We start from the raw sequence: 9,796 nt of genomic DNA, 5'->3' as shown, positions 1-9,796 counted from the left end.
TCAGATAGCTCTTAGCCATAGTCTAAGTCAGAGAGAGGTGATGAGGAATCCATTTGTTCCCAGAAACATGAACAAATTTGCTGAGGAGATGACGTGGGGATTCTAGTCTGAATGATCCGGTGATGGGAGGGGTGTGGAGGAGGGCATAGATGACAAGAGATGAGCCATGCATTAACAGTTGTTTTCTTGGGTGATGGTTCTTAGGCGTTTCTTGTACTATTCTCCGCCTTTGTGTACGTTTGACATTTTCCATGATTAAACACTTTTTGAAAAATCATCTCTTCATTACAAAGCTATTTGTTGAGTGCATACAACTGTGGTGTTGCAGAAGACTCTTGAGAGTCCCTTGGACTGCAAGGAGATCCAACCAGTCCATTATGAAGGAGATCAGTCCTGGGTGTTCTTTGGAAGGAATGATGCTAAAGCTGAAACTCCAGTACTTTGGCCACCTCATGTGAAGAGTTGGCTCATTGGAAAAGACTCTGATGCTGGGACGGATTGGGGGCAGGAGAAGAAGGGGATGACAGAGGATTGGATGGCTGGATGGCATCACCGACTCGATGGATGTGAGTTTGAGTGAACTCCGAGAGTTGGTGATGGACAGGGAGGCCTGGCGTGCTGCAGTTCATGGGGTTGCAAAGAGTCGGACATGACTGAGCGACTGAACTGAACTGGACTGATGTACCAGGGACTATCCTAGGTGCCAGAAATAGGTCAGTGAACAAAAGAGTGAGAATCTTTGCTTTGTACATTCTTGTTGGGTGTGGGGTAAGGCAGAGGGAATGACAAAGGGTAAGCATGGTAAATTTATGGAGAAGGAAATGGCAACCCACTCCAGCGTTCTTGTCTGGAGAATTCCAGGAACGGGGGAGCCTGGTGGGCTGCTGTCTATGGGGTTGCACAGAGTCGGACACGACTGAAGCGACTTAGCAGCAGCAGCAGCAGCAGGAAGTGCTGAGTACCATGGGAAAGAAAAAACAGTAGAGGCCAGATGAGGGTGTAGAACGATGGAGAAGAAGATGAAGGCTTGAGCCTTGGGTACCAATGTTGGGAATGGAGCTGCAGAAGAGGCTGAAGAGGAAGGAGAAAGGAAAAAGGAAGGGGACTTGTTATTAGGGACAAGGAACTGGTCAGCTGGGAGGCTGGGTGAAAAGCCTTGTGAAAAGCATCAACTATTTCCTTGATTGGCTTATCCAGGAAATGAATTGAGTGTCTCTTACATAGGTACTCTGCACAGTGGCTGCAGTTATGTACCCCCAAAATCTATTTGAATTGCTGAGGTAGGATCCATCCTAGAGAAAAGTGACCAGACAAAGAAAACTGAAATAGAAAGCTATATTGTAATTGACTCTCCTTTTTCTTCTGAGATGTCTACTCCTTGAGGGCAAAGGATTGTTTAGTCTCAGACCTCTAGTACTTGGCTGAATATCTAGCCTAATACAGCCCATGCTTGCTGAATGAATGAGTGAGTAAGAAACACATGGAACAAGGAAGTGAAGCTCTGACCTCTGAAGACTGGTGCAGTCTACTCTTAAAGCCAAAACTCAGTTGCAGACACAGATGTCACAACAGCATCTGTGGGAGAGCCTAGGAACTTCCCTTAAAGATATTGACAACAGAAGGTTGGGGACTTCCCCCAAATTCCTATCTTTATTATAAAACCAGATATAGGATAGTAGAGGACTAATCATCCATTAACTGAAACTTATCCCGATCTTTGAGTATCACCTTTTGTCTTTTGTGCTCTTGGATCACCCATGGGCAGGTATCCAACTCATAGACCAGAGAGATACATTAGAATAAAGAAAGATCACTTTTAATTAAGAAAGAGTTCCTTTTTTTTCTTTTTTAACAATACAGAAACAGGGGAAAAGTTAGTAAATGGACAATAGAAAAGAACAAAAAGTCCATCAAATCTAATGTTTTCTAAAAAAATGAATTATTACCTATCATTATTTTATTTTGTTATATGTATAATATAAATAGATTTTTGACATGAGTGGCTGTGTTCCCAAGCACTAATGTTGGTAACATATGGTCATCTTTCATCTTTTTTTTTCCCAAGTGGAGATAAAAATAGAAAGGTGACAGAGAATAGATACCTCTGTATGCTGAGTTCTGAAGATACAGGGAGAAGAAATTAATGTCATCATAATACCACACTAACGGGGAAGAACAAGCCCTGAAACCTCAGAGTAAAGGGGCAGAACCATCAGTTACAAGGCAGCCAGGTACCTGGGACAGGAGGAAGTGGGTAGGAGGGATGGAGGGAAAAAGAAAAGTCAAAGTATTAGTCACTCACTCGTGTCTGACTCTTTGTGACCCAACTCCATGGACTGTAGCCCACCAGGCTCCTCTGTCCATGGAATTCTCCAGGCAAGAATACTGGAGTGGGTTGCCATTCCTTTCTCCAGGGGATCTTCCTGACCCAGAGATTGAACCTGGGTCTGTTGCATTGCAGGCAGATTCTTCACCATCAGAGCCACCAGGGAAGTCCGAGGAGAAGTCTTACCAAACGCTGTGAGCTGTGCTCCCAACATCTCTTACCCTGGGAGGCAGAGCCCACCAGCCGCTCAGTGGCAGCATTGCTTCTGGCAGCAGCTCTTCTGCTGGCAACAGCCCTTCCCACCGCCGCAGGCACAGGTGTAGCTGCAGGTGGGGCGGTGGCAGCAGACCACGGGGACGCTGCAGCAGCCCCCACAGCAGCCGCTGCAGCAGGGGCAGCAGCTGGTGCAGCAGCCCACCCGGTAGCATCTGCAGCTGTTGCAGCTGCCGCAGCCACCGCTGCAGCCACCGCTGCAGCCGCCACCGCTGCAGCCGCCGCCGCAGCCGCCACCGCAGCCGCCACCGCAGCCGCCACAACTTCCACAACCACAGCAGCCCATGGTGTCCGGGGCGAGGACTTGGACTCAGGAGACGTGAGGAGGGAGACTCAGGAAGGGAGGGAGGTCTGATGCCCTTTGTCTCAGTGGTCCTGCCTTAAATACCATCTTCAGGGCTTATCTCAGAGCAAGTGACCACTTCCTTTGTTATGGTTTCCACCAGCTTCCTCCGGAGAGTTTCACAAGACCCCAAGGCTATTTCCTCGTGAAACATCGCGGACCTCATCCAACTGCTTATTTTAGCATTGACTTCACAGCCTGCTTCTAAAATGTTAAATTTTGTTTTCATCTAGCAGTTTTTAAGAGCAAGTCCAACCTTCCCGTGAGTTTCATTTGACGAAACCTTACCTGTTTTCTGGGCATTGGGATCACTCGCTCAGCACCCAGTGAAGTCCTTTCCCTCAGTTTCAGAGGGAAATCCTCCTGTTTGCAGATATTCTTTGCTGAACCCCAGACACAGTGGAATTCCATGTGTAGACGCAAAGCACCCTAATTTGCCTCTCCTCGCAGGTCATAAGGTTCTGAAGCCAAAAACTCAAAGAATTTTCTCATTTATTTGCAGATTCACTTTTGTCCGTATTTTGAGAGTACGTGAACTACAGGCAAGCTGCTTGGCAAGGGGGTGGCTCTGGGGTCGGAGGTTTTGCGATGATGGATTTCAAAGTGAATGTCCCATGCTGGTTTATCTCTGTCTCAGGGTAAGGGCCAGAGAAGCCAAGAACCCCAACCACCAATTGAATTCATGCCCCCCAGAAAACCACAGTCTCTCTGTGAATCCATTTCCTTAAGTTTAGGTTAAATCATGTCTATTTTTTTGAACTAGATTGTATTTTTAAGAGTAGTTTTAGATTTAGGTTCATAGTAGAATTGTTTTAGTAACTGTTTAGTAAAATTGTTTGAGAGATTTCCCATATGCTCCCTGGCCCCCTACACCTACAGTCATCAACATCCCACACCAGAGAGCTACAGTTGTCGCAACCTATGAACCTACGCTGGAATGTCATCACCCAAGGTTCATAATTTATGGTAGGGTTGAATTCTGGTCTTGTATATCCTATGAGTTTTGATAAGTATTGGGTTGCCCAAAAGTTCATTTGGGTTCTTCCATTACATCTTATGGAAAAGCCCAAACAAAGTTATTGGCAAATGCAATATAATGACAGGTAGCCACCATCATAGTATCATATAGAGCAAACTGCTCTAAAAAAGCTCTAAAAACTGCTCTACCTGTCTATCCCTCCTTCCCCACTAAACCCTGCCTCCAGTTTTACCTTTTCCAGAAAGTCTTCTAGTTGGAATTATTTGTCCCACATATATTTGTGTCACCAGGTCTGAAAAAAATCACACATTTATCATGACTACCAGTTAATGAGGTTCGTGTAAATATAAGAAACTTACTTTGCACACCATGTTAGCTTTTATCCTTAGCTTTCTTAGAAGAAAGGGACCAACCACATGTCAGGTACTCTATTGTGTTTATTCTCAGCATAGTCCTTCAAGGTAGATTGGTTAGCAATTCTGGTTCAAAGGGGTCCAAAGATTTGCTCAGGGTAACATTTGGGGTCTGAGTGGGGTTCCAACTCAGTTCTGCCTCACTCTGTGCACAGCGAAGGGCCTACCATGTCTCTTCGATTCTAAGATCTGTGTTGTTTCTTCAGAACCTACTGCTGTGACTTTTGGGCTGACTTTTTGCTTTCAATTATGACTTTGAGATCCAACATCAGTGGCAGTGATTACAATGATTTCCTATTATATTTAAGCTATTTTGTGTAGAACAATGGTTAGTTGGTACTGTGTTCCTCTGCAGAGAAGTCCATAATGGATCACATATGCTCACTTCTCAAGAAGCAGTTATGTCTCAGGCACCCTCTGCAAATGCCACCATAGATTGCAAAGCCTGGAGGAATGGGGATTAAGCTTGCTTTCACAGTCAAGCTTAATTCCTTGGTGACGTTTTTATACTTGAGAAGATACCATGATCGATCATTTTAAGAAATCATCTTTTAAGAAAGAAATCTCACCATCTCTATTTTCCTCACTTGTGGCCTCTGGGAAGATTTCTGGTCTTATTCAAAACTCAGCTGAAGCATCTTCTGTCCACCATCATTGCCCAGAGATCATCACTCGCTTCTTTTGAACTTTCTCTATTTCTTTCTTGATGTCTTCACACTAACAGATAATAACCCTTTGTGTTCTTGACCAGATTGTGAACTTTTCAAAGTCTGGTATCATATTGTATTTATATTTTCATCCTTGTATCAGGAACACAGAAGTGAAATGATAAAAGGCCAGTTGAAGAGTGATGAGAAAGTTGCAATGGATTGAATGTTTCTGTCCCCCCAAAATTCATATCCTGAAATCCTAACCCCAATGTGATGTTAATAGGAGGCCTTTGGGACGTGATTAGGTCATGAGGATGGAGCCCTCATGAATGAGATTAGAGCCCTTTTAAAAGGGACCACTGAGATCTCTCTCACCCTCTTTCCACCATGTAAGGATACAACTGGAAGCTGAGTGTCTGCAGCCTAGAAGAGGGTTCTCACCAGAGCCTCACACTGCTGGCCTTCTGATCTTAGACTTCCAGTCTCCAGAACAATGAGAAAGAAATTCCTACTGTTAATAAGCCACTCTGGTACTTTCTTATAGTGCCTCAAACTGAGATGATGTTAAATCCAGGTTAAACTTGGGTTAAAGTCAAACTTTAATTTGGGTTAAAGGACCACCATGGAGGCTTCCAAACAGAAGCCAAGAAGAAGGCTATGGCAGGCTATCCAGCCTATAGGCGATATAAATTGGGGTGGGGGGATGAGCTGTGGGAGAAGCATGGAGCAGAGTGTGTCCGTTGCATTCATTCTCCCAGTTGTTTTTACGCCCCTTTTCCTTATCGTATTTCTCTTCTCCACAACCTAGGTCTTTTGGCAGCCCTTTGAGTTCCCTCGGGTACCCAATATTATAGAAAAGACCATCTCCCCAGGCCCCTTCCTCACCTCTCCTGTCTTTTCAGTAATGTCTGTGGCAGCCAGGAGTCAGCAGGCAAACCCCACTTCCAACAATTGCCTTTCCCCTCACCAAGCATCACTTGTGTTTCTTTGTGTTCTTTATTTCACTTCCTACAGGGGTGCGAGATAGAATGTTGGCTTATAATTGACTGGCAAGACCGTGTGGACTTTGGCATCTTTGCTTGCGTATGTGTGTGTTTTAGTCTTTCTACTCCACTTTTAGAAAGGGGAGGCAGGATTTTGTTTTGTTGGCATCAGTAGAATTTCCTGTGGTGTTCTTACTGTTACTGCCTGCCTTCTTGTGACATTTAGCACAAAAGAAGCTACATGAAAATGCAAATCAATTTACTCTAGCAAGCATTTTCTGAACATTGCTGCTCGTAAGTATGGCAGTAGGGAGTAAGAGTGGATGAGGCCTCTCCTGTCCTCTTTCACCAGCCACCTCAGGTGCTTAGCCCCTTCAGAATCATATGCCCAAGGGCTTCTCCCCAGAATTTAAGAGGAAAGAAGAATTTCACCCCAAGTCCTTTTGCAGATTTCATCGGGCTGTTTCTAAACTTGCTTCATTGTCCAGAACAGCTTGGCATGGATTATCCCTATGACATTTCTGTGTGTGCTCTGTTGCTAAGTCACATCCAACTCTTGTGACCTCATGGACTAGCCTGCCAGGTTCTTCTGTTCATGGAAAATTCCATGAATATTAGAATGGGTTGCCATTTCCTGCTTTAGGGGATCTTCCCAACCCAGGGATTGAACCTGCGTCTCTTGCATTGGCAGGCAGATTCTTTACCACTGGATCCATTCACATTTCTATAGGGCACTATTTCTCAATGGGAGGCAATTTTGCATATCCGCCCCCCACCCCAGGGCACCTGACAATATTTGGAGACATCTTTGGTTGTCACAACTGAGGAAGAAGTTGTCATAACTAGTGGGTTAATGCCAGAGATACTGCTCCACATTCTGCATAGGACTTCTTCACGGCAAGGAAACGTCTGGCTCAAAATGTCAGTAGTGCCGAGACTGAGATAATGTTTTATCTTTCCATAGCATCTCCCCATCTAGTATTTTGCAACAATATAATTGCCTGAGACTTGCTTGAAAGAAAACTGTCCTTCAGTTAGTTAATAAAGGTGGGCGGGGTTCTTGGTGTGGACCAAGTTCTGTGCTGGGAGATGTAAATGAAAATTTTGTGTGACTACTTGATCTGTGATTTAGAATGGGAAGTAAGACTGGGTGATAGGGTCCCGTGAAATGTGCCACAGGGGAGGTTTCAGTCAATTACCAGGATATCTTGAATATTATTAACAAAATATATGTACATACACAGTTAAAATAATTCTAAGTTGCCCTGTCTCATCCCACCTCACCCTCTAGGCCACTCTGCAAAGGCAATATTGCCATCTTGCCAATCGTTTCTGCTAGGAGCTGCCTCCACCCCCACATTTCTTTTCTATTTAAAAAAAAACTTTATTTATATGAGTGTGCTTGGTCTTAATTGCATTACATGGGATCTTTGATCTTCACTGAAGCATGTGGGATCTAGTTCTAGGACCAAGAATTGAACCCTGGGCCCCCTGCATTGGGAGTGTGAAGTCCTAGCCCCTGAACCATCAGGGAAACCCTCATATTTCTTATTAATTCCTTGAATGACTCTTTCTTGGTAGCCATTGTTAGTTTTGTTAAAATGAGGATTGAACTCTTTCATGTCACTCCTAATATATTAGTATTTATATCACTATTTTTAGTAAAATCTGTAACTGATGATAAAATTATTACAATATAAATATGTCTCATCACAGAATAAAAATTGTATACTGTGATTATATTCATTTTATGTACAATCTTTCATTTTTCTGAATGGGCTTCCTTGATAGTTGAGTTGTGGCTCAGCTGGTAAAGAATCCATCTGCAATGTGGGAGACCTGGGTTTGATCCTTGGGTTGGGAAGATCCCCTGGAGAAGGGAAAGGCTGCCCACTCCAGTATTCTAGCTTGGAGAATTCCATGGACTATATAGTCCATGGGGTTGCAAAGAGAAGAGACACGACTGAATGACTTTCACTTTTCTGGAGTATCTTTCTTTTATTTTTAATTTTTTTTTGTTTTTGTATTGTTTTTCTTCATCTCTCTGCCACTGTGGGCCATATGATTTTGCATATAAGATTTTCCTCTTAGATATCAATCGGTAAAAACTCTTCAAGCACCCAAATTCATTTTTAATTCTAGTGTCAATAAAAATTCTTCAAGCACCTAAATTCATTTTTCCTTCTAGCTAAGAAATGCTTTCTTATTTTATGTATGTATATATGTATGTATTTGTTTTTTGATGTGGATCAATTTTTAAGTCTTTATTGACTTTGTTACATATTGCTTCTGTTTGATTTTTGTTGTTGCTATTGTTTTTGCCAAAGGCACTTGTAACTTTAGCTCCTTGACCAGGAATCAGACACTCACCCCCTGCACTGGAAGGTGAAGTCCTCACAACTAGACTACCAGGGAAGTCCAGGCTTTCTTATTTTGATTGCAATAGGCATTTTTGCAGAAAAAAGTAAGTCATAAAAAAGTTTACTCATGCTTTCTAAGCCAGCACACAGAGTGCAACCTACTACATAATGGAACACAGGGGCCATCCTTAAACCATGTGGCGAGGACCTTCTATTCCCCAGGAAAGAGGCTCTGGTGAGGGGCCTGGGGCTGCTTTGCACTTGGCAGTGACTTTTGAGGCTGAGACCACTTTCATTTCTCCAGTCTTTGGAAAGAGGACTTCTAGGCCGTACACAGAAACAGCCTCCTGATAATGTTTATTTGCTGTTTAGATGTCATTTCAAGCACAACATGCTGTGTTATGTGAGACTTCCTTGTGTGCCCGTGACCAGTCACAGCATCCCCTTTTCCAGAGCTCCCGGGGGCCCTCACTGGAATGTTTAGGGTGTTTGACTTAGAAAAATAAACATCATGTAGTAAATCTTGCTGACATTCCTAAAAAGGGTACTACTTAATATATTATGATGTTCTTCCATGACTACGGAGCCAAATAGCAACAGGGAAGTGGTCATGTGTCTTCCTCTCCTGTCCCCAGAGCTGGTATATAAGGCTCCCCTCCAGCAGAAGCTGACATTCGACCTCCCTCCCCTCCTGAGTCTCCCTCCTCACCTCTCCTGAGTCCTCTCTACTGACACCATGGGCTGCTGTGGTTGTGGAAGCTGTGGCGGCTGCGGCGGTGGCTGCGGCGGCGGCTGCGGCGGTGGCTGCGGCGGTGGCTGCGGCGGTGGTTGTGGCAGCTGCAACAGCTGCAGATGCTACCGGGTGGGCTGCTGCAGCAGCTGCTGCCCCTGCTGCTGCGGCTGCTGTGGGGGCTGCTGCAGCGTCCCCGTGGTCTGCTGCCACCGCCGCACCTGCAGCTGCCACTCGTGTGGGAAGGGCTGCTGCCAGCAGAAATGCTGCTGCCAGCAGAAGTGCAGCTGCCAGAAGCAATGCTGCCACTAGGCTGCCAGTCTGGCCTCTGGGAAGGTGCTGCTGGTAACTGTCTCGTTGGTAAGATTTTCTTTCTTTCTGCCAGTCCTCCCTGATTTGAATGTCGTATAGGTGACCTGAGACGAATTCTCAAGCTGAGGAGTGTCATTCATATCCTCTGGTCACTGAGATTCTGCCTCCAAATGAAAAACACCAACACAGTCTTTCTCCATCCATCACCAAAGTATGAGACCCACAAAATGGAGTGATGATTTTTAATGCTATGCTTTCTCGAAATTTTACTGTTGAAATGTTTATCCCTTTCTCCTCTCTGTGGTTTCTGTGTTCTCTATCTCTGCTACTATTTTCTGATTCTGTAAACCGTAGACAATTCTTTTCCTAATAAACCATAAAACTGGCATTCAAAAATGTGTGAATATCTCTTTTTTCCTTGTTTGAA

At 44.4% G+C, this 9,796-nt stretch overlaps 2 protein-coding genes across 2 annotated transcripts; one reads left to right on the top strand and one right to left on the bottom strand.

Annotated features, from left to right (window-relative positions):
• Positions 1-2,573: 2,573 nt before the first annotated feature.
• LOC120855172 (small cysteine and glycine repeat-containing protein 4-like) lies at positions 2,574-2,885 on the bottom strand. Its single transcript, XM_040229859.1, has one exon. The coding sequence runs from the start codon at positions 2,883-2,885 to the stop codon at positions 2,574-2,576; it is 312 nt and encodes a 103-aa protein (XP_040085793.1).
• A 6,178-nt stretch (positions 2,886-9,063) lies between these two features.
• Positions 9,064-9,369, top strand: LOC120855171 (small cysteine and glycine repeat-containing protein 7-like). Its single transcript, XM_040229858.1, has one exon. The coding sequence runs from the start codon at positions 9,064-9,066 to the stop codon at positions 9,367-9,369; it is 306 nt and encodes a 101-aa protein (XP_040085792.1).
• The last annotated feature ends 427 nt before the right edge of the window (positions 9,370-9,796 follow it).

Source organism: Oryx dammah, unplaced genomic scaffold, assembly GCF_014754425.2.
Source record: "Oryx dammah isolate SB20612 unplaced genomic scaffold, SCBI_Odam_1.1 HiC_scaffold_27, whole genome shotgun sequence".
In the NCBI taxonomy this organism is placed as follows: domain Eukaryota; kingdom Metazoa; phylum Chordata; class Mammalia; order Artiodactyla; family Bovidae; genus Oryx; species Oryx dammah.
The sequence above is the reverse complement of the archived record's forward strand: the minus strand, read 5'-3'. Positions and strand labels throughout refer to the sequence as shown.